The sequence below is a fragment of the Carcharhinus amblyrhynchos genome, chromosome 5 (assembly GCF_965287045.1).
Source record: "Carcharhinus amblyrhynchos chromosome 5, sCarAmb.v2.hapA, whole genome shotgun sequence".
Classification (NCBI taxonomy): domain Eukaryota; kingdom Metazoa; phylum Chordata; class Chondrichthyes; order Carcharhiniformes; family Carcharhinidae; genus Carcharhinus; species Carcharhinus amblyrhynchos.
In genome coordinates, this window is record NC_137328.1 from 31,734,226 (window position 1) to 31,756,948 (window position 22,723).

Genomic DNA, 22,723 nt, shown 5'->3' on the forward strand with positions numbered 1-22,723 from the left:
CGACATCTTCTCCGGAGTCTTCAACATATCATTGATGAAGACGAACAGCTCGCCAGGGCTATCCCCACACCCCCACTTCTTGCTTTCAGACAACCACACAACCTCAAACAGACCATTGTTCGCAGCAAACTACCCAGCCTTCAGGAGAACAGTGACCACAATACCACACAACCCTGCCACAGCAACCTCTGCAAGACATGCCGGATCATCGACATGGATACCATCATCACACGTGAGAATACCGTCCACCAGGTACATGGTAAATACTCTTGCAACTCGGCCAACATTGTCTACCTGATACGTTGCAAGAAAGGATGTCCCGAAGCATGGTACATTGGGGAGACCATGCAGACGCTACGACAACGGATGAATGAACATCGCTCGACAGTCACCAGGCAAGACTGTTCCCTTCCTGTTGGCGAACACTTCAGTGGTCACGGGCATTCAGCCTCTGACCTTCGGGTAAGCATTCTCCAAGGCGGCCTTCACGACACACGACAGCGCAGAGTCGCTGAACAAAGACTGATAGCCAAGTTCCGCACACATGAGGACGGTCTCAACAGGGATCTTGGGTTCATGTCGCACTATCTGTAACCCCCGTGACTTGCCTGGGTTTGCAAAACCTCACTTACTGTACTGTCTGGAGACAATACACATCTCTTTAAACTGTGATCAGTGCTCCTTCCACTCACATTATCAGCCACTTCAGGTCTTGAACAGCAGGTTAGGTGTAAGGATTCGCATTCTAATCAGTAATCTCTAAACTGTCTGTGCTTTATATGCTCTGTCTGAGGCCAGAACTCTCCATTCACCTGACGAAGGGGCTAACCCCGAAAGCTTGCGAGTATATTATCAAATAAATAGGTTGGACTAAAACCTGGTGTTGTCAGACTTTTTACTGTGTTTACGCCAGTCCAACGCCGGCATACCCACATCATGACTTCAATAGTTATCAGCTTCCTGCTCCTAACTGCCTCCTATGGATATCCAATCCCTCCATACTCAATTTTCATCAGAACCATCTCCAAGTTCTCCATTCCCTTCTCAAATGGAGGCTCAATCTGCCCCCATCCAGCATCTCCTGGCTATAAGTTCCCTTCAACTTCATTAACTTCCTCTGAATAAAAGATGCAATGAGTACCCAAATGGGTCCAGCTTTGTCTGCCTTTGAGTCTTAAGGCTCTCTCCATCTTTTTTTCTGATGGATTTATGACTGTATCAGTGCCAGCTCCTGTTGCCATGAATTGATCTTGTTTCCAATTTCCACCCTTCCCTCACCTTCATTTGATTCACCTCTGACTCCTCTCTTCCCCAACTCCTCTGTCTCCACTTCTAGAGACAGGCTAGCAACTAATGTTCTTTACAAGCTTATGCACTCCCAAACTACTTCAACTACACTTCCTCAAAATCTTATACTATATAGTGTTTACGAGGTAGCGATACCCAGCCACCTCGTAAACCCACTAACAGTCCAGTAATCATTCTTACCTTTGACTGTTCCTTGTCCTTTTACATAGGCAACCTAAACATTATGATACAATGATCACTGTCTCCACCTGGCCCATCTCTTTCCCAAAAACAAGGTCTAGCAATGCAGCAATGCCTCCTTCCACATTAAACTAGAAACAAACAGCTACAGGAAATGTCCCCCACTGTCCTTTATACATCGGAGTGGCCGACTAACTACATCAAGCAATGTCATTTCATCTTTTTTGTTCCTTAGCTCTAGCCAAATAATGTCCCTGATCCCCTCTGGACTATCCTCTTTCCCCAGTACTGAAATGTTCTCTGTTCTGCTTAATCAATACTGACACCCTCTACTTTTCTAGATACTTTGACTGGATTTTCTCCCAAACCCATGGAGGCAACTTTAAAGGTGGAGGAGTTTGGAATTTGAGAAATACAAGTCTCTCCACCCATCTCCTTGCACTTTTCCAGGAGGTGCAAGTGCACCGGCAGGAAGATAGTCAAGCCAATTAATGAAGTACTTAGTGGGTATTTCAAGAATAGATTTCAATCTTGCAACATCCCACCTCAGCCTGGCAAGCAAGCATGCAATTCATGGCCTCAACATCAAATACCCAACACTTGTAGGGAGATTTAGCCCAAATTTTCCAAGGAGTACATGTCCTCCTTAGCAATGCATCGCCTCAAATTTATCTACATAATTACATACTCGTTCTGCAAGTTTATTAACATCACCATGCATTTTTAATCGTCTCTGCACACTGCTGCAATTCCTCAGGACGGTGCCTTAGGCCCAACCTTCTTCAGCTGCTTCATCAATGGTGTCAAAAGTTGAGATGTACAATGCTCAGCATCATGCACAACTCCTCAGATACCAAGGCAGTCCATGTCCAAATGCAGCAAGACCTAGACAATATACAAGCTTGCCTGACAAGTGGCAAGTAATATTCATGCCACACAAGTTTCAGCCAATGACCTTCTCTAACAAGAGAGAATCTAATCATCGCTCCTTGACATTCATGCCATCACTGAATCTCCCCCACTAATGAAGGTCACTATTGATCAGAAACTGAACTGGACTGGCCACATAAATACTGTAGCTACAAGAGCAGGTCAAAGAATCCTGCAGGAAGTAACTCACCTCCTGACTCCCCAGATCATTTCATCATCTACAAGGCAAAGTCAGGAGAATAATTAAATGCTCCTCACTTGTCTAGATAAGTGTGGCTCCAACAACACTCAATAAGCTTGACACCATCTAGGACAAAACAGCCTGCTTGTTTGGCATCCCAACCTCAAACATTCACTCCCTTTACCTCAGCGCACAGTACCAACAGTGTGTACCATCTACATGGCAGACTATGAAGCGAGGCTGGTTAGTTCAGGGTTGTTTTCCTTAGAGCAGAGAAAGTTGAAGGGGTACCTGACTGAGGTTTACAAAATTATGAGGAACATAGATAGGATGGAGGTTCCCTTTAGTAGAAGGGTCGATAATCAGGGGGTATAGAATTAAGGTAAGGGGCAAGAGATTTAGAACATAGAAAAACTAGAGCACAAACAGGCCCTTCGGCCCACAAATTGCCCCAATCATATTACTAGGCTTACCTATAACCCTCAATCCTATGACATCCCATGTATTCATCCATAAGTCTCTTAAAAGACCCTATGGAACATGTCTCCACCACCACTGACGGCAGCAGATTCCACACACCCACCACTGAGTGAAAAACCTACCCCTGACATCTCCTCTGTACCTACTCCCCAGAACCTTAAACCTGTGTCCTCTTGTGGCAGCCATTTCAGCCCTGGGAAAAAGCCTTTGAGAATCCACCCGATCTATACCTCTCAACATTTTATACACCTCCATCAGGTCACCTCTCATGCTTCGTCTCTCCAAGGAGAAAAGACCGAGCTCTCTCAACCTATCCTCATAAGGCATGCCACCCAATCCAGGCAACATCCTTGTAAATCTCCTCTGCACCCTTTCAATGGCTTCCACATCCTTCCTGTAATGAGGTGACCAGAACTGAGCACGATACTCCAAGTGGGGTCTGACCAGGGTCTTATAAAGCTGCAGCATTACCTCCTGACTTCTAAACTCAATTCCTCGATTGATGAAGGCCAGTACACCATACACCTTCTTAACCACATCCTCCACCTGCAAAGCTGATTTGAGCGTCCTATGAACCCAGACCCCAAGATCCTTCTGATCTTCCACACTGCTAAGAGTCTTACCCTTAATATTATATTCCTTCATCCCATTTGACCTGCCAAAATGTACCACCACACATTTATCAGGGTTGAAGTCCATCTGCCACTTCTCCACCCAGTCTTGCACCCTATGTCACGCTGCAACTTCTGACATCCCTCCAAACTATACACAACACCTGCGCCCTTCATGTCATCAGCAAACTTACCAACCCATCCCTCCACTTCCTCATCTAGGTCAATTATAAAAATCACAAACAGCAAGGGTCCCAGAACAGATCCCTAGGGCACTCCACTGAGTGGATGACAGACCTCCATGCAGAAAAAGTCCCATCTACAACCACTCTCTGCCTTCTGCAGGCAAGCCAGTTCTGGATCCACAAAGCAATGTCCCCTTGGATCCCATGCCCCCTCACTTCCTCAATAAGTCTTGCAAGGGGGAACCTCATCGAACGCCTTGCTGAAGTCCATATAAACCACATCTACCACTCTTCCTTCGTCAATGCGTTTAGACACATTTTCAAAAAACTCAACCAGGCTCGTAAGGCACAATCTGCCTTTTGGTCATACTATACTTCTCTAAATGTTCATAAATCCTGTCTCTCAGGATCTTTTCCATCAACTTACCAACCACTGAGGTTAGACTCACTGGTCGATAATTTTCTGGGCTATCTCTATTCCCTTTCTTGAATTTGGATTTACAGGTGATTTGAAGAAAATATTTTTCACCCAAAGAGTGCTGGTAATCTGGAACTCACTGCCTGAAAGGGTGGTAGAGGCAGAAACCCTCGCAACATTTAAGAAGTATTTAGATGAGCATTTGAAATGCCATTGCAGTTGTGGGTATCGCTGGCTAGGCAAGCATTTATTGCCCATTCCTAATTGCTCCTGAGAAGTTGGTGGTGAACTGCATTCTTCAACTGCTACAATTCATGTGGTGTAGGTATACCCACAGTGCTGTTAGACAGGGAGTTCCAGGATTTTGAATCAGTGACAGTGAAGGAACAGCAATATATTTTCAAGTTAGGATTTCCATGATTTCTGCAAGCAGCCAGCACTTGCCATGCATCAGAAAAGGGCCTAATATCGCAGGAGCCTAGCTCTAATTTAAGCAAGAAATTACCTCCTATAGCTGAGGTAGCTGCTGGTGATGCTAAGATCACTCTGAATATCATGCTATGGAAGACTTAACAATTGCTGACCATGGCTGAGATCATGCATAAATGTATTTGCGCACTGCACTTGAGATCATTGTAAAAGAGGTAGCAAGAACCTGAATCAGGTCATCACACAGCTCCAGATACACATTCAAAAAGCAGTGGCAAGAGACAGGGTGGAGGTCAATGAGAGGAGTGCAGAGTCCGAGACCTGGAAGCAGTACAAGAAAAAGCTTACCACCACCACACAAGTTGCCAATGTCAGTAAATGCATCTTGAAATGCCAGATCTGATCAACTGCATCACTAGCCTCACACGCTGCTCAATTTTATTTTATTCATTCATAGAACATGGGCGTTGCTTGTCAACCAGCATTTACTGTCCCTCCCTAGTTACCCTCGGGCAGTTGAGAGTCAACCACGTTGCAGTGGACCTGGAGTCGCATGTAGGCCGAACCAGTTAAGGAATGCAGATTTTTTTCCCTAAAAGCATATTAGTGAACCAGAAGGATTTTTCCAACAATTGACAATGGTTTCACGGTCATCAGTAGATTCTTAATTTCAGATTTTTTTTATTGAATTCAAATTCCACCATCTGCCATGGCAGGATTCAATTCACTGTATTTACATCACTCATCTACCAACAGTCACCAATCGGAAATCATACCCAACATTCAAATGTCTACCTGACACTCAGACACTTATCTCTCAGCCTGCAAATATCAGCAGCTATTCATCCCTAATCGTTACATCACCAAGCATATTGCTGTACACTTCCCTCTTTTTGTATTAGAAGGCAGCACATAACAAGAGGCAATGGGAATTATTAGTGGGCAGGGATGGGGAAGAAGCATGTTGGCATATTTAACTTCATTGAGGAAACAAGATTAGCCATCATGGGCAGGGCTACTGTTGAGGCAATGGCCAGCAGTGGTGTTGAAGCATTCAAACTTGATGTACTTATCTAATCCTTCTCTCATCCCGCAATCTCTTCTGATTTACAGGTTACAGATTGTGTAAGCCCAGACAGTGGGGGAAGAACCAGAAGAATATGGATAAAGGGACCCTATCACTCAACTTCAAAATCAGCTCAGAGACTGACACTACACAAAATTTTGAATATAGGATAGAGACAGGATCTGCCAAGGAACCACGGTTGGGGGAAAAGACAGCACAGATGCCAGTCAGCTGAAGGACAATTAAAATTTACTTATTCTAGCAGTTTGTTCTGCTTTACGTGGCGTCTGTTCATTGTCCCAGTCACGCCCAATGCCACCAAGCAAATGGTTTGTGTTTTTGGTTTTGTCACCAAAACTTTTTCCAAAAAGATACTTCAACATCAGCTAGACAACTCACTCGAAGCTATTGAAACTTTAATCGTGTATAGGAAAACAATCAACATATATAGAATTTATCAATGACTTGGAAGAGGGGACTGAAGGGTGGGTTAGTAAATTTGCTGACGACACCAAGATTGGTGGAGTAGTGGATGAGGCCGAGGTTTTTTGCAGGGTGCAAAGAGACATTGATAGGATGCAGAGCTGGGCTGAAAAGTGGCAGATGGAGTTTTAACTCTGATAAGTGTGAGGTGATTCATTTTGGTAGAAAAAACTTGAATGTGGATTACAGGGTCAATGGCAGGGTTCTGAGGAACGTGGAGGAACAGAGAGATCTTGGGGTTCAAATCCACAGATCTCTGAAGGCTGCCACTCAAGTGGATAGAGCCGTGAAAAAGGCTTACAGTGTGTTAGCATTTATTAACAGGGGTTTGAGTTTAAGAGTCGTGGGGTTATGCTGCAACTACACAGGACCTTGGTGAGACAACATTTGGAATACTGTGTGCAGTTCTGGTCACCTCACTGTAAGGAGGATGTGGAAGCAATGGAGAGAGTGCAGAGGAGATTTACCAGGATGCTGCTTGGTTTGGAGGGTAGGTCTTATGAGGAAAGGTTGAGGGAACTGGGGCTTTTCTCTTTAGAGTGGAGGAGGCCGAGAGGTGACTTAATAGAAGTTTATAAGATGATGAGGGGGATAGATAGAGTGGACGTTCAGAGATTATTTCCTCGGGTGCACAACTATAAGGTTCATGGCGAGAGATACAGGAAGAATGTCCGAGATAGGTTCTTTACTGAGAGTGGTTGGGGTGTGGAATAGACTGCCTGCTGTGATAGTGGAGTTGGACATTGAGGAACTTTCATGCGGTTATTGGATGGGCACATGGTGTTGTCAGACTTTTTACATGGAGCACACCAGAATGATAGGCTGTGGGATAGCCTGATCTTGGGTTCGGCCATAGCTCGGCACAACATGGAGGGCCGAAGAGCTTGTACTGTGCTGTACTGTTCTATGTTCTAATTGTAACTATAACCAGAAAAAATATCCAGGAAGTAAATTGCAAGTACGATAGTTGATGAACCCTCTGAATAGTACTGTATAGTACTATAGTACTGCAACTGTACAGGGCACTGGTGAGGCCGCAGCTGGAGTACTGAGTGCAGTTTTGGTCGCCGCACTTGCGCAAGGATATATTGGCCTTGGAGGGAGTGCAGAGGAGGTTCACTAGGCTGATACCAGAGATGAGAGGATTGGACTATGAAGAGAGACTAAACAGACTGGGCCTGTACTCATTGGAGTTTAGAAGGATGAGGGGGGGGATCTTTTAGAGACAAATAAGATAATGAAAGAGATGGATAACGTAGAGGTAGGGAGATTCTTCCCGCTTAGAAAGGATAGCAGGACTAGAGGGCACAGCCTCAAGATAAGGGGGCAGCAGTTTAGATCGGAGTTGAGGAGGAACTTCTTCACTCAAAGGGGGGTGAATCTCTGGAATTCTCTGCCCGTTGAAGTGGTGGAAGCTACCTTGCTAAATATATTTAAGTCACGGGTAGATAGGTTTTTGACAGACAAGGGAATTAAGGGTTATGGGGAGAGAGCAGGAAAGTGGAACTGATCCACTTCAGATCAGCCATGATCTTATTGAATGGCGGGGCAGGCGCGAAGGGCTAGATGGCCTACTCCTGCTCCTATTTCTTATGTTCTTATACTGCTGGGGGTTCTTCATGCCGTTAACATTGTGAAAAGTCTGACAACACCAGGTTTTAGTCCAACCAATTTATTTGATAATAGACTCACAAGCTTTCGGGGTTAGTCCCTTCGTCAGGTGAATGGAGAGTTCTGGCCTCAGACAGAGCATATAAAGCACAGACAGTTTAGAGATTACTGATTAGAATGCTCTGTCTGAGGCCAGAACTCTCCATTCACCTGACGAAGGGACTAACCCCGAAAGCTTGTGAGTCTATTATCAAATAAATTGGTTGGACTAAAACCTGGTGTTGTCAGACTTTTTACTGTGTTTACGCCAGTCCAACGCCGGCATACCCACATTGTTAACATTGTGGTCAGATATGGGGTTAAGACAGGATGCAGGCTGGAGAGTCAAGCTTCAAAATAGTATCTCATGCTGATTGATATCATAGTCTCTGTGCCCCATACGCTACCAAAAATTGTTAGGGATAGATGTGTAAACCTCATTACAAAGATAGTTTCAGGCTTCCCATATGGTACAACGTTCATTATTTAATTAGTATAGAAATGTCCAAAAAATGGTACTTAAGAACCCGTCAGGCTTCCATCCCCTCCTATATCCTTAATAAGAATTATGCAATTAGAGACAAGTATTCAAAACCATAAATGCAGAGAAACTACAGCCCAAATTTTGCACCAAGACAAAGCACAAACACTTGCCACTGGCCTCAAAGAAACTCTCGCTGAGATCTCTCGTGAATTCTATGACGAAAAGTTTACCTCTCAACAACCAACTGATTGAGACATGTGGGTGGGATGAAGACAGAGTTCAAATATTATGAAAAATCTTAATTACCTGAAAGGAAATTCTTCAATGAAGTTGAGCAATTAATCACAATGGAGATACTTAAGAATATTCCTCACAATTTTTATCCTGATAAATCAATTATGTAGCAGATAATCATTAAAATCTCAACTTCAACTCACTGATCAAGAGTTCACTTTTTATTGGAATTCTAGCATTGCAATGAGAATGGAAACTTTCTCTACTAATCAATTAAATTTGCTGACTGTTGGTTTGGATGGTCCCAGGCACAACGTGTAGAAGGGCAGTAAACGACAGACTGCAACTGAAGGATTTCTTTGTTCATCTGTATTTTGCTACACCCTGAAATTGTGGTCAAATTCAGAAGTGGTGCATTGTCAAAGACTATGCAAATTCTGGGCCTATAACTTTTCATTTTTTAACTATATACTGTATTTTGCAGTCTTTATACTGGTTGAGCGAAGTTCAACAAATACAGGGCACCCCAGGGGGAACATCAGAAAATTCCTTACAGGTGTATTGTCAAACATTCAGTAAAATTATAGGCCCGGAATTTGCAGAATGTTTGACTATACACCTGTAAGGAATTTTCTGAGGTTTCCCCTGGGGTGCCCTGTATTTGTTGGACTTCACTCAACCAGTATAAAGACTGTGAAATACAGTATATAGTTAAAAAATGAAAAGTTATAGGCCCAGAATTTGCAAAGGATTATCAGATTAGAGACAAGAATTCTATGATGTGAATTCACATTTATCAATCTTTATGACTGTAAACTAAATACCTTCTGCTGCCAAACAAATATCCAAGCAAACCACCTGCTCCCACTCCTGACCAAAATCCTAGTCCTGAGCGAGTCCTTCGTGGATGAGCCTCGCCACAAGATGTTTCTTCCGTTGGGCAACCTGCAAACAAGAACATCTGCAGATTACAGAGGATGACAACACACAAAATATAAAACAATAGTAGATTTTCCCCCACTGAATGAGAGGAACAAATCAGCAAGTCAAACTAAAAAGAATATTTGGCCTCTTGAGAGCAAAAAGTTTTAAATTCAAATGAGAACAGGACAGTTGATGGTTGTATTAAAAGGATTAAAATGGAAAGGCTGTTTACACTGATAAATGGCAGGTTGAGCATAGGCTACAAGTGATTTAATGAGGATTTTTATTTTATATTACGCAGGCACTTTATTCTGAAAATAAATGGAGAATCAAACAGCACTGCAAAATGAACAAGAAAATTAAAAATAAAAGGACATTAGAAGATATCATAAAATGCACAGGGATGAAACAGAGCAGGATTAAGACAAGAAAGTGATTTAGGATGAACAGTAATTTGGCAAAATTATATGTTTTTTTCTAGTCATTCATGGGATGTGAGTGCCACTGGCTGGGCCAGCGTTTATTGCCCATTGTTAACTGCCCTTGAAATGAGTGGCTTCCAAGGCCATTTCAGAGAACGTTTAAGAGTCAGCCACATTGTTGTCATTCTGGAGTCACATAGTCAGACCAGGTGAGGATAGCATGGTAAACATTATTGATCTAGTTATGTTCTTACAACAATCGACAATAGCTTTGTTAGATTTTTAGTGAATTCAAATTTCATCAATTCAAATTCTGGTGCCCAGTGCATTATTAGTCCTGTGACAACACCACCACCTCCCCTTAAAAATCAGAAATCATCCTTTACAAAAGGTAGGGACAACACGTTGGGTGACTGACTAGAGCATGTGAAAGGAGGTACTGTCAGAGGACAGAAAACTGGTCAGATTATTATATATTTAAGAAGAAGTGGGGAGACAAGGTGGGCTCTGGGTTCAGCTAATTTTCATCTATCAAAATCAAAATCTATCCAAATGACCCAATGCCTCAATAAGCCAAAAGGTGGTAAATATAACAACTCCACCCACATAAATACTGTAATTATAGACCTGTGACCCTTACCTCAATTGTGAATTATATGCTCAAGGGATTGAGAATTGCGTATGAGATCATCTGAAAGAACAGTATCTGATTAGATTAGCAATGACTGGGAGTGAGATATAACAGTTGTAAAGAAATGGTGAAAGCAGTATTTATGAGTCACTGAAGTCACGAACAGCGTGCAGCAGTAGCCTGGATAATGGTCCATATGGTCAGAGGAATAGAGCACAAATCTTAGAAAACTAAATTAGCTTCACCTAGAATATGGTATACAACTCTGGTCATCATGTTATGAAAATGAAATTCCGGCAGAGAAGAGACAGTGAAAGGTAAACTGATACAAGATGGGGCACCAGATTTACCAGGAGAAACTGCAAATATTTAAACCAAGGAAGACGGAAAGATTTAAGAGTGTAAACTAGATTAATGTCTACATGGAAAATACAGTCACAGATTCTACAATAAAAGGACATAGCCTCAAACTTAAATGAAATCTATATTCATCATTCCTGGTTTAACTCCTTAATGTATGGATGGACTGGACTTCCAGTGGTATCAGCAAATTTAACAGAGTTGGGTATTTGAAGCAGAGATTATAGCCTCCTAGATGTTGGAAATGGTGTTCAGAATTATGAGGCATTTTGATAGGAAAACATAGAAAATACTTTTATTGATAACAAATAACAGAGAGCATACAGATAATGTTTGTTAGATAAGGAATGCCCTAGCAAGGAGGATGGAAGCAAAATTTATAGCAACTTTTAAAAGTTGAAAAGTTAAAACCCTAAAAAAGAAACAAAAATGAAATAGAGACTGAGACTAAATGGATGACTTATTCAGGGATGGGCACATTAGACTAAACAGCCTCCCATGCGGTTAAAACTCAACATTTTGATGATTATTGCTTTCTATTTATACAATCTTGCGTTATCTTTTTAAAGAAGCCTAGTGGATTTACCTCTGTAAGCTGGTTTAAAGCCAGGAGGTGGTGGTTGCGCAGAAGGACCTGCACCGTTGCAATATTCGTCAGAATTTTGGTCACTGTCTTCATTAACCCCATTCCGTTGGCTTCTCAAACACACCAAGTACACCAGATAGGCAAGGGCAAACAGTATTAGTATCACCATGAAATTGAATGAATCATCCGAAACTGTGGGAGATACATAGCCATCCGATTCACGACCAAATCCAGAGTTAGATTTCTTTCTCCGTAGGCCTTCCTCGGTAAGTTCTATGACGTACTGCAGTCCACAAGATCCCCTCAAAATATAAGGATCTTCTGGATAGTTATATCCTTCACAACTGACTGTGATTGCTCCAAATCGATACGCACTGTCCATATCTGTCTTACATTCCCACTGTGTGAGTGAATCCAGAGTCGGGTGGGTGAAGAATAGAGAATACATAAAATTATTAGAAATTTGCTTGCATTGACTAATAGTTTCATTATTCATATACAAAGACAGTCATAGAATCATATAGCACAGAGGGAGGCTATTCAGCTCAACATGTTAGCTTTTTTAAAGAGCTATCTAATTAGTCCCTCTCCTGTACTCTTTCATCATAGCCTTACAAATTTTTTTCTCCACCTGCAAGTATATGTTCAATATCTTTTGGAAAGTTACTGTTAAATCTGCTCCACTACCCTTCCAGGCAGCACATTCCAGATCTCAATGGGTAAAGAACAGTCTCATCTTGAGGTTCTTTTTCTCCTTTAATAGATTGTTCTCCAGTATCTATTTAACTTTCTAACAACCCTCCTGGTCTCCTTTAACAGTCCAGTTCATATAGTCACACCAGTCAAGCCCTCTAATTATGGAATTTGTGAATTGTTAAACATATTGCTATTTATCTTGTCCTCTAATCTTTCAGATTTTGAATACTTCTCCACATAATCATTCCCAGTTTCTGCAGCCTTTCTTCATAACAAAGGCATTAATTTCAGATATCAGTTGCCCTCTCCTGAACAATCTTCAATACCTACCTCTTTTTCTTAATATGGTGACCAATGCTGTACAGAGTCTCCGGGGTGAGGGCTGTACCAGAACCTGACAAACGCAAAACCAATTAACTCAGATTCAATTGCTCTATTTCACTCACTATGTAACCCCTGATCCCATTTACTTTCTTCAGCACTGTCACAAGCTATGCTAATGATTTCAGTAATCTATCTTCCAGTATACCCAAAATCATCTACTGTATTAACTCCTGTAGAAAAATGTCAAATGCCATTTCATTTATATTACTGGTTTATTATCCCTCCCTAAACCACAATTGACAATAAATGACATTTGCTACTTAGCTCTTCAATCTTCCTTGGTCTGTTACTTGATCAGGCTGTTCTCTGTTACTTACAGTCCCTCTTAGTTTTTTATTATCTGCAGAGTTTGGTTCTGAGCCTACTTCAAAGCCCATTACATACATTTCAATCAGCAATGGCCCCAGCTGTACTCTCTGAAGCACCCACTAGTCACCACTGTTGCATTCATAGAATCCCTACAGTGCAGAAGGAGGCCATTCAACCCATCGAGCCTGGACCAACAATAATCCCACGCAGGCCCCATCCCCATAACTTCCTACTAGATCCCCAGATACTAAGGGGCAATTTAGCAAGACCTATCCAGCTAATCCACGCATCTTTGGACTGTGGGAGGAAACCCACATAGACATGGGGAGAACATGCAAACTCCACACAGTCAATCATTCGAGGCCAGAATTCAACCTGGGTTTCTGGCACTGTGAGGCAGCAGTGTTAACCACTGTACACCACTGTACCACCATGCCCGAAGACAGATTATCTGAATGGCTACAAATTGAGAGAGGGGAATGTGCAATAAGATCTGGGTGTTCTCGTACACCAGTTGCTGAAAATAAGTATGCAGGGGCAGCAGGCAGTAAAGGGGACAAATGGCATGTTGGCCTTTGTAGCAAGAGCATTTGAACACAGGAACAAGGATATCTTGCTGCAATTATACAAGGCCTTGGTGAGACCATACTTAGAATATTGTGTGCAGTTTTGGTCTCTCTATCTGAGGAGGAATGTTTCTACTATGGAGAGAGTATGGCGAAGATTTACCAGTTTGATTCCTAGATGGCAGGACTGACATACGAGTCATTTAGGATTATATTTGCTGGAATTCTGAAGAATGAAGGGGATGTCATAGAAACCTATAAATTTTGAACAAGGTTAGACAGGGTCGATACAGGAAGGATGTCCCTGGTGGTGAGGGAATCCAAATCAGTGGTCACATCTAAGAATACAAGATAAACCATGTAGGACTGAATGAGGAGAAATTTCTTCACCCAAGAGTGGAAGTTGCTACCACAGAAAGCAACTGAGGCTAAAACACTGTATGCTTTACATGAGTTAGACATAGCTCTTGGGGCAAAGGGATTGAAAGGACACGGGGGGGGGGGGACTAGGAACAAGTTACTGAGTTGGATTATCAGTCATGATCATAACGAATGGAGAAGCAGGCTTGAAGAGCTGAATAGCCTACTCCTGCGAAGCACCTTGGGACCTTTTATTACCTTAAAACAATTATGTGCTGTTTTGAACTGTGCCTCCAGTCTAAACACCTATCAACACTGCTCCACCTGTTGTTGGAACAGAAAGGCTTTGAAATCCTAAAAATCAGAAGCAGTGTTCACCTGGCAGCTGCAGTCTGTCTGGACACAGGACTTCAGTGTGCTTCACTATCATCACAACTCGTCATCACCATCCTATGTGTGAAACAATCGCCCCTCTGGACACTTTTGCATCCCTCCCCTTAAACCTATGCCCTCTAGTTTTAGACTCCCCTGCCTTGGGAAAAGATAGGGGAGAAATAACCAGCTGTGGTTATCTCAGGAAATAAAGGAGAGTATTAAATTAAAAGCTGATGCATTTAGAGCGGCTAAAAATAGTGGGCGATTAGAAGATTGGGAAAGATTTAAAAATCAACAAAGAATGACTAAGGTGATAAAGAAAGGAAAGATAGAGTATGAAGCTAAGCTAGCTCTAAATATAAAAAGTAAAAGTTTTTACAAATATATAAAGAAGAGACTGGCTAGAGTGAATGTTGGACCCTTGGAGGATGAGAGGGGGGATTTAGCAGTGGGCGATGAGGAAACAGCTGAGGCTTTAAATAAGTTTTTTGCCTCGGTCTTCATGGAGGAGGACACAAATAGTTTGCCGGATATTAAATACAGAAGGATGATAGGAGATGAGGGCCTTAATGCGATTACTGTCACTAGAGAGGTAGTGCTTGATAGATTAACGGGACTGAAGGTAGGCAAGTTCCCGGGACCGGATGGCATGCACCCCAGGGTTCTGAAAGAAATGGCAGGGGTGATAGCAGATGCCTTAGTAATTATTTATCAAAATTCGCTGGACTCCGGGGAAGTGCCGGAAGATTGGAAAACGGTTAATGTTACGCCGCTGTTTAAAAAAGGTAGCAGACAAAAGGCAGGGAATTATAGGCCAGTTAGTTTAATGTCTGTAGTTGGAAAAATGCTAGAATCCGTCATCAAAGAAGAAAGGCACCTAGAAAAGAATGGTTTGATCGAGCAGACGCAGCACGGATGCGTTAAGGGGCACCTCCAAGTCTTCTACACTTTAGGGAAAAAAGTCCCAGTCTATCCAGCATCTCCTTATAACTCAAACCATCAAGTCCCGGTAGCATCCTAGTAAATCTTTTCTGCACTCGTTCTGGTTTAATAATGTCCTTTCTATAATAGGGTGACTAGAAGTGTACACAATACTCCAAGTGTGGCCTTACCAATGTCTTGTACAACTTCAACAAGACGTCCCAACTCCTCTATTCAACATTCTGACCAATGACGCAAAGCATGCTGAATGCCTTCTTCACCATTCTGTCCACCTGTGACTCCACTTTCAAGGAGCTATAAACCTGTACCCTTAGATCTCTGTTTTCTCTCTCTCCCCACAACGCCCTACCATTAACCAAGTCCTGCCCCGTCCTACCAAAATGCATCACCTTGCATTTATCTAAGTTAAACTCCATCTGCTATTCATCAGCCACTGGCCCAATTGATCAAGATCCCGTTGCAATCCTAGATAACAGTCTTCACTGTCCACTATACCACCAATTTTGGTGTCATCTGCAAACTTACTAACCATGCCTCCTAAATTCCCAGCCAAATCATTATTAATGACAAATAACAATTGACGCAGCACCGATCCCTCGGGTACATTGCTGGTCACAGGCCTCCAGTTTGAAAAACAACTCTCTACAACCATTCTGTCTTGTCATCAAGCCAATTCTGTATCCATTTAGCTACCTCACCCTGGATCACGTGAGACTTAACCTAATGCAACAACCTTCCACACGGTACCTTTTTTTAATCCCACACAGAGGGTGTTGTCTGGAACAAGCTGCTAGAGGTAGTAGTAGAGGCAAGTACGATTTTGACTTTTAGAAAGCATTTAAATAGTTACATGGATAAGATGGGTGTAGAGGGACATGGGCCAAATGGAATTAATTTAGGGACTTTAAAAAAAAACAGTGGCATGGGCAAGTTGGGCTGAAGGACCTATTTCCATTCTCTAACCCTCTATGACTTTGTCAAAGGCCTTGCTAAAAACCACGTACACAATATCAACTGCATTGCCCTCATCTACCTTCTTGGTCACCCATTCAAAAAGCTCAATCAAATTCGAGAGACACGATTTTCCACTCACGGCCATGCTGACTTTCACTAATCAGTCCTTGTCTGTAGATCCTGTCTCTCAGAATATCTTTGAGCAACTTACCCACTATAGATGTTAGGCTCACCTGCCTGAAGATCCTAGGCTTTTCCCTTCTTAAACAAAGGCACAGTAAGTAGTCTCACAACACCAGGTTGAAGTCCAACAGCTTTATTTGGTAGCACGAGCTTTCCGAGTGTCGCTCCTTCATCAAGTGAGTGCAGGATTTGTTTCACAAACAGGGCATGTATACAAACTCAATTATAAGATAATGGTTGGACTGCAAATTTTAACAGGTAATCAAGTCTTTACACTGCTCGACAATCAGCTGGCAGAAGTATTCCCTTCCTGTCGGGGTGCATTTCAGCAGTCAAGGGCATCAAACCTCTGATCTTCAGGTAAGCATTCTCCAAAGTGGCCCTCAAGACACATGACAATGTAGAATTACCGAGCAGAAACTGATAGCCAAGTTCCGCACATGATGATGGCCTCAACAGGAATCTTGGGTCTATGTCACACTATCTGTAACTGTCACGACTTGCCTGGACTTGCAAAATTTTTGATAGTCCAACAAGAGAGGGGGCTATACTGGACCTAGTACTGGGGAATGAGTCCGTCAGGTCATCAAAATTTCAGTGGCGGAACACGTGGCAAACAGTGACCATGATTCTGTAAACTTTCGGTCATAGTCATCGAAAAGTATGAGTGTTGTCCTATGGGTAAGGTGCTGAATTGGGGGGAGACTAACTACAGCCGATTAGGCAGAATTTGGTGGCTGTTAATTGGGAGAGGCTTTTTGAGGGTAAATCCACATCTGGCATGTGGGAGTCTTTTAAGGAGTTGACAGGAGTGCAGGACAGGCATGTGCCTGTAAAAAGGAAGGACAGAAAAGCTAGAATTTGAGAGCTGTGGATAACCAGAGAAATTGTGGGTCTAATCAAAAAGAAAAAAGAGGCATACATAAAGTCCAGGCAGCTAAAAAGAGATGAAGCACTGGAGGAATACAGAGAAAATAGAAAAGAACTCAAACAGGGAGTTAGAAGAGCAGAAAGGAGTTACGAAATGTCCTTGGCAAACAGGATTAAAGAGAATCCCAAGGTATTTTATACATACGTTAGGAACAAGAGGGTTGTCAGAGAAAGAATCAGACCCCTCAAGAACAAAGGAGAGGAATTACACTCAGAACCCAAGCAAGTAGGTGAGATCATAAATGAATACTTTGCATCAATATTCACAAAAGAGTAGTCTCTCAGAGGGATGTGTAGACCCGTTAGAACAAATCACAATTACATGGAAGGAGTGTTAGGTGTTTTAGGAAGCATTAAGGTAGACAAATCTCCAGGGCCAGATGGCATCGGTCCCAGATTACCGAGAGAGACAAGAGATGAAATTGCTGGGCCTCTAACAGAAATCTTTTGTTTCTTCATTGGACATGAGGTCCCAGAGGATTGGAGGATAGCAAAGAGAAGGGTAGCAAGGATAACCCAGGTAATTATAGGCCAGTGAGCTTTACATCTGTGGTACGAAAGCGTTGGAGAAGATTCTTAGAGATAGGATCTGTACACGTTTAGAACTGAATAGTCTCATTAGCAAGAGACAACATGGTTTTGTACGAGGAAGGTCATGCCTCACAAATTTGGTTGAGTTTTTTGAGGAGCTGAGAAAAATGATTGACGAGGAAAGGGCCAGCATGTCGTTTACATGATTTTACTAAATCATTTGACAAGGTCCCTCGTGGCAGGCTGGTGCAAAAGGTTAAATCTCATGGGATCAAAGGTGAACTAGCTAGATGGGTACAGAACTGACTTGGCCTTAAAAGACAGAGGGTAGCAGTGAAGGGGTCTTTTTCTGATCGGAGGTCTGTGACTAGTGGTGTTCCACAGGGCGCTGTACTGGGACCTCCGCCGATATATATATATATAAATAATTTGAAAGAAGATATACCTGGTCTGATTAGTAAGTTTGCGGACGGCACAAAGATTGCTGGAGTTGCGGATAGTATGAACATTGTCAGAGGTTATAGCAGGATATAGATAGGCTGGAAAATTGGGCGAAGAAATGACAGATGGAATTTAATCCAGATAAATGTGAAATGATGCATTTTGGTAGATCTAATGCAGGGGGAGCTATACAATAGATGGCAGAACCATCAGGACTATAGACACACAGAGGAATCTGGGTGTGCAAGTCCACATATCCTTAATGTTGGAAGCACAGGTGGAAAAGATGGTGAAGAAGGCATATGGCATGCGTGCCTTTATTGGATGAGGCATAGAGTATAAAAGTTGGCATTCAACGTTGCAGTTATATAGAACGTTGGTTAGGCCACATTTGGAATACTGCGTCCAGTTCTGGTCGCCACACTACCAGAAGGACATGGAGGCTTTGGAGAGAGTGCAGAAGAGGTTTACTAGGATGTTACCTGGTATGGATAGTATTAGCTATGAGGTGAGATTGAGTAAACTAGGGTTGTTCTCTTTGGAAAGATGGAGGTTGAGGGGCGACCTAATAGAAGTTTAGAAAATTATGAAGGGCATAGATATCATGAACAGTTGGAAGCTTTTTCCCAGGTCAGAAATGACAAACACAATGGGTCACAAGTTCAAGGTAAGGGGGACAAGGTTCAATACAAATATGTGGGGGACATTTTTTTTTTACACAGAGGGTGGTGGGGACCTGGAATGCACTGCCAAGCAAGGTGGTTGAGACAGACATGCCAGAATCATTTAAGACTTATCTAGACAGCCACATGAACAGACTGGGAATAGAGTGATACGAACAGATGGTCGAGTTAGGAACACATGATCGGTGCAGGGTTGGAGGGCTGAAGGGCATGTTCCTGTGCTGTATTGCTCTTTGTACCCCTACAGGAAGGGAACACTACTCCTGCCTGGTGGTTGTTGAGCAGTGTAAAGACTGTAAATACCTGTAAAGACCTGATTACCTGTTAAGACTTGCATTCCAACCATTATCTTGTAATTGAATTTGTCTATATATGCCCTGTTTATGAAACAAATCCTGCACTCATCTGATGAAGGAGCGACACTCCAAAAGCTCATGCTACCAAATAAACCTGCTGGACTTTAACCTGTGTTGAGAGACTACTTACTGTGCCTACCCCAGTCCAACGCCAGCAACTCCACATCATGGAAACCAAAGCACGACATCTGCCACTCTCCAATCCTCAGGCACCCTACCTGTGGCTGTCGATGACTTAAATATCTCTGCTAGGGACTCGCAATTTCCCCCCTAGCCTTCCACATGTCCTGGGATGCACTTCATCAGGTGTCGGGGATTTATCTACCTTAAGACTTCCAGCACTTCCTTCACTGTAATTTGTACACTCATCAAGACATCACTATTTATTTCCCCAAGTTCCCTAACATCCATGCCATTCTCAGCAGTAAATAGTGCTGAGAAATATTCATTTAAGATTTCACTCACCTCTTGAGGATCCGCACATAGATGACCTTGTTGACCCTTAAGTGTCCCTATTCTCTCCCTTGTTATTCTTTTGCCCTTTATGCATTTGAAAAAGGGTCAAAGACGTCTCTGACAAAAGGTCATCCAGACTGGAAGGGTTGGCTGTATTCTCTTGCCACAGATATTGTCAGACCTGCCGAGATTTTTCAGCATTTTCTGTTTTTGTTTCAGATTCCAGCATCCACAGTATTTTCCTTTTATCTAGATTGAAGGGTCTTTATTGGCAAAGTCTGAACCAGGAAATATCAGTTAATCCCTTGGTCCAAATTTTAAAGTAGTAATGATGGCAAAATTACTAGTGTTGCCATCATTACTCCCCTAAAACTGACAGAAACTACAGGAGTCTGCACACATGTGGCTAAACAGAGAAATACAGAAACATTTGTCCATAGACTACAGTGTTAAATCACCCCAATCTGCAATCAGACAGAAAATCGCTGAACTGACAAAGTCATACTCTTTTCCACTATTAGGCTCACTGTAAAAATTACTTTTCTGAAGTGTTTATTCCATAGCTAGACATATATCAACTTCATGCCATTCACTGCATTTCAACAGTGAGTCAGATAGAAAATATCATTAAAGGAAACCTTTAGATGAATGCTGTACCATGGACAGCAACTTTCTGATTTTACACTCAACTGTACATGTGTACTCAACGGAAGTTGCTGTCAGATTGCCAAATAAATTATGAATACTGTTAGTCTCAGTTATATCTACTGCAAAATCTAGCCTGCTATCATAGATCATTATCATTACACTCTATCCCTGTGGTGCAAACAATTCATTGAAGCTTTGTACAAGGAATTCTCTATTTTCTCTCGTCTTAGCTGTATTTCTCATCCGATGTACTGACGACAACTTACTCCTGAAAAGATACCACTTTTCTGCTGCATTCCTCCCTATTAAGTCAAGTTTCCGTCCTTTAACTCACTCCTCATTCCCTCAAAGTACACTTTCCCAAAACTGATCACTTGTATGATAATCCTTCTCCTGTTTCAATATTGGTAACGTGGTACCGTGGCCCAGTGGTCTAAGTCGCTGGGTTAAGACTCTAGTATCTGTGGATACATGGGTCCGATTCCCAGCACTGCTACAATGGATTTGATTTTATGGGTGGCACAGTAGCACAGTGGTTAGCACTGCTGCTTCACAGCTCGAGGGACTTGGGTTCGATTCCCGGCTTGAGTCACTGTCTGTGTGGGTTTCCTTTGGGTGCTCTGGTTTCCTCCCACAGTCCAAAGATGTGCGAGTTAGGTTGATTGGCCATGCTAAAGTTGCCCCTTAGTGTCCTGAGATGTGTAGGTTAGAGGGATTAGCAGGTAAATATGTAGGAATGTGGGGGTAGGGCCTGGGCGGGATTGTGGTCGATGCAGACTCGAATGGCCAAGGGTACTGTACTGTAGGGTTTCTAACATTAAGCTCCACATACAGTGGTTACTACTTACAAAGAGCAACTCTCATTGTAACTTGACCCAATGTCACCTGGTTACAATTAGAAATTAGACCAGAACATTCAGCTGCATACCTGTACATCATAACCATCCCAGCCTTTGTTATAACACTGCACTACTTTTGGAAGGAAGGCTTTGCAACCAGCTGTGCCACCAACACACAGCAACTGGGGTACAGGATTTGTTCTGCGGCCTGTGGTATATCGTCCACTATACAATGTCAGAGCCTGGATTTCTCGGAGAAGAACTCTTTCTGGAGATAAAAAGAAACATTACACAAACTTTTAATAGCTATTTTCACAAAAAAAATAGATTCATATTATCAGTCTACATTTAATTTCAGATGAGAGGTTGGCAGAGGAGAAGCTGGTGATGCTGGGGATTAACATACCCCTGAATTTAGCCAGGAGGTCAGGTTGATTAAAATTGTGAATGGAGTGACAATATAGTTCAGCAAACCCATAACAACTAATGAAATACAACTATGCTGCTCATTGGAAGTAACTGACACTACAGTAAGTGTGCTGTGGCAATATATGGCACTCAGTATGAGTGCTGAGGCAATTGCTATTACTCACTAACAACTCATGTCTCCAACTCAGAAGGCCCTCAAGAGGCCAACGCCTGTCCTTAGAAGAGGCCAAGTCAGAAGGCTGTGAATCAAGGAACTGCGGTAAGAAGTCTCACAACACCAGGTTAAAGTCCAACCAATTTATTTGATAGTAAACTCACAAGCTTTCAAGCTTGTGAGTTTACTATCAAATAAATTGGTTGGACTTTACCCTTACTCCTTAGTGTGTTTACCCCAGTCCAACGCCAGCATCTCCACATCAATCAAGGAAGTGCTGCAGAGATATTAAACCAAGATTCCCTCTGCTCCCTCAGGTGGGCCTGTATCATTGTATATTTTTTCATGGGATGTGGACGTCGCTGGCCAGATCGACATTTGTTGTTTCGCCCTAATTTTCCTTGGAAGAGATCAGCTCACTGCTATTTGTATCTTTATTGGTTGATCGCAGGAAGTATGGAAAGGTAGCAAAATCCAGAATGTCTCTCCTCCAAAAGGTGGCCAACGAACATGAGAACGCTGGGTTTAATAGATTTCTGTTAGGCAAGATCTACAAAACCATGACGGTGATAAGAAGAACATCATACATCAGCCGTGATGTGAGTGAAAATGCTGGAGGGACTTAACGGCCTTCTAATCCTCTTACTAAAACAATTTGCAGGCTTTCTCTATGGGCCCCAAAGCGGGACTATGGCGAGAAAACAGTGAGGACGCCGCTGGGCCCTACCTGAATCGTGCGCTCCGTTCGCCTGCAGCAAAACCTGCAGCAGCCACAAACAGCAGCACAGGCCCGGAGCAGACATCCTCCACACTGCTGGGCGCCGACCTGCCGGCCACCAGCGGGGAACGCATGCGCACTCAGCTTCACGCGAACAATGCAATGACGCGACTGCGCGCCGCTCTGTTGACGTCATCGCCGATTAGG

The 22,723-nt window shown here is 42.7% G+C and overlaps 1 protein-coding gene across 1 annotated transcript in view; it reads right to left on the bottom strand.

The window, feature by feature from the left end:
* The window catches only part of saraf (store-operated calcium entry-associated regulatory factor), a 28,076-nt gene extending 5,353 nt beyond the window's left edge, over positions 1-22,723 (bottom strand). The window contains exons 1-4 of the mRNA XM_080189637.1: positions 22,526-22,723; positions 21,305-21,483; positions 11,563-11,962; positions 9,464-9,584 (exon numbers count right to left, since the gene is read on the bottom strand). Coding sequence (XP_080045763.1) covers positions 9,464-9,584; positions 11,563-11,962; positions 21,305-21,483; positions 22,526-22,712 — 887 coding nt within the window. The 5' untranslated portion in view covers positions 22,713-22,723. The remainder of the gene's footprint in view (positions 1-9,463; positions 9,585-11,562; positions 11,963-21,304; positions 21,484-22,525) is intronic.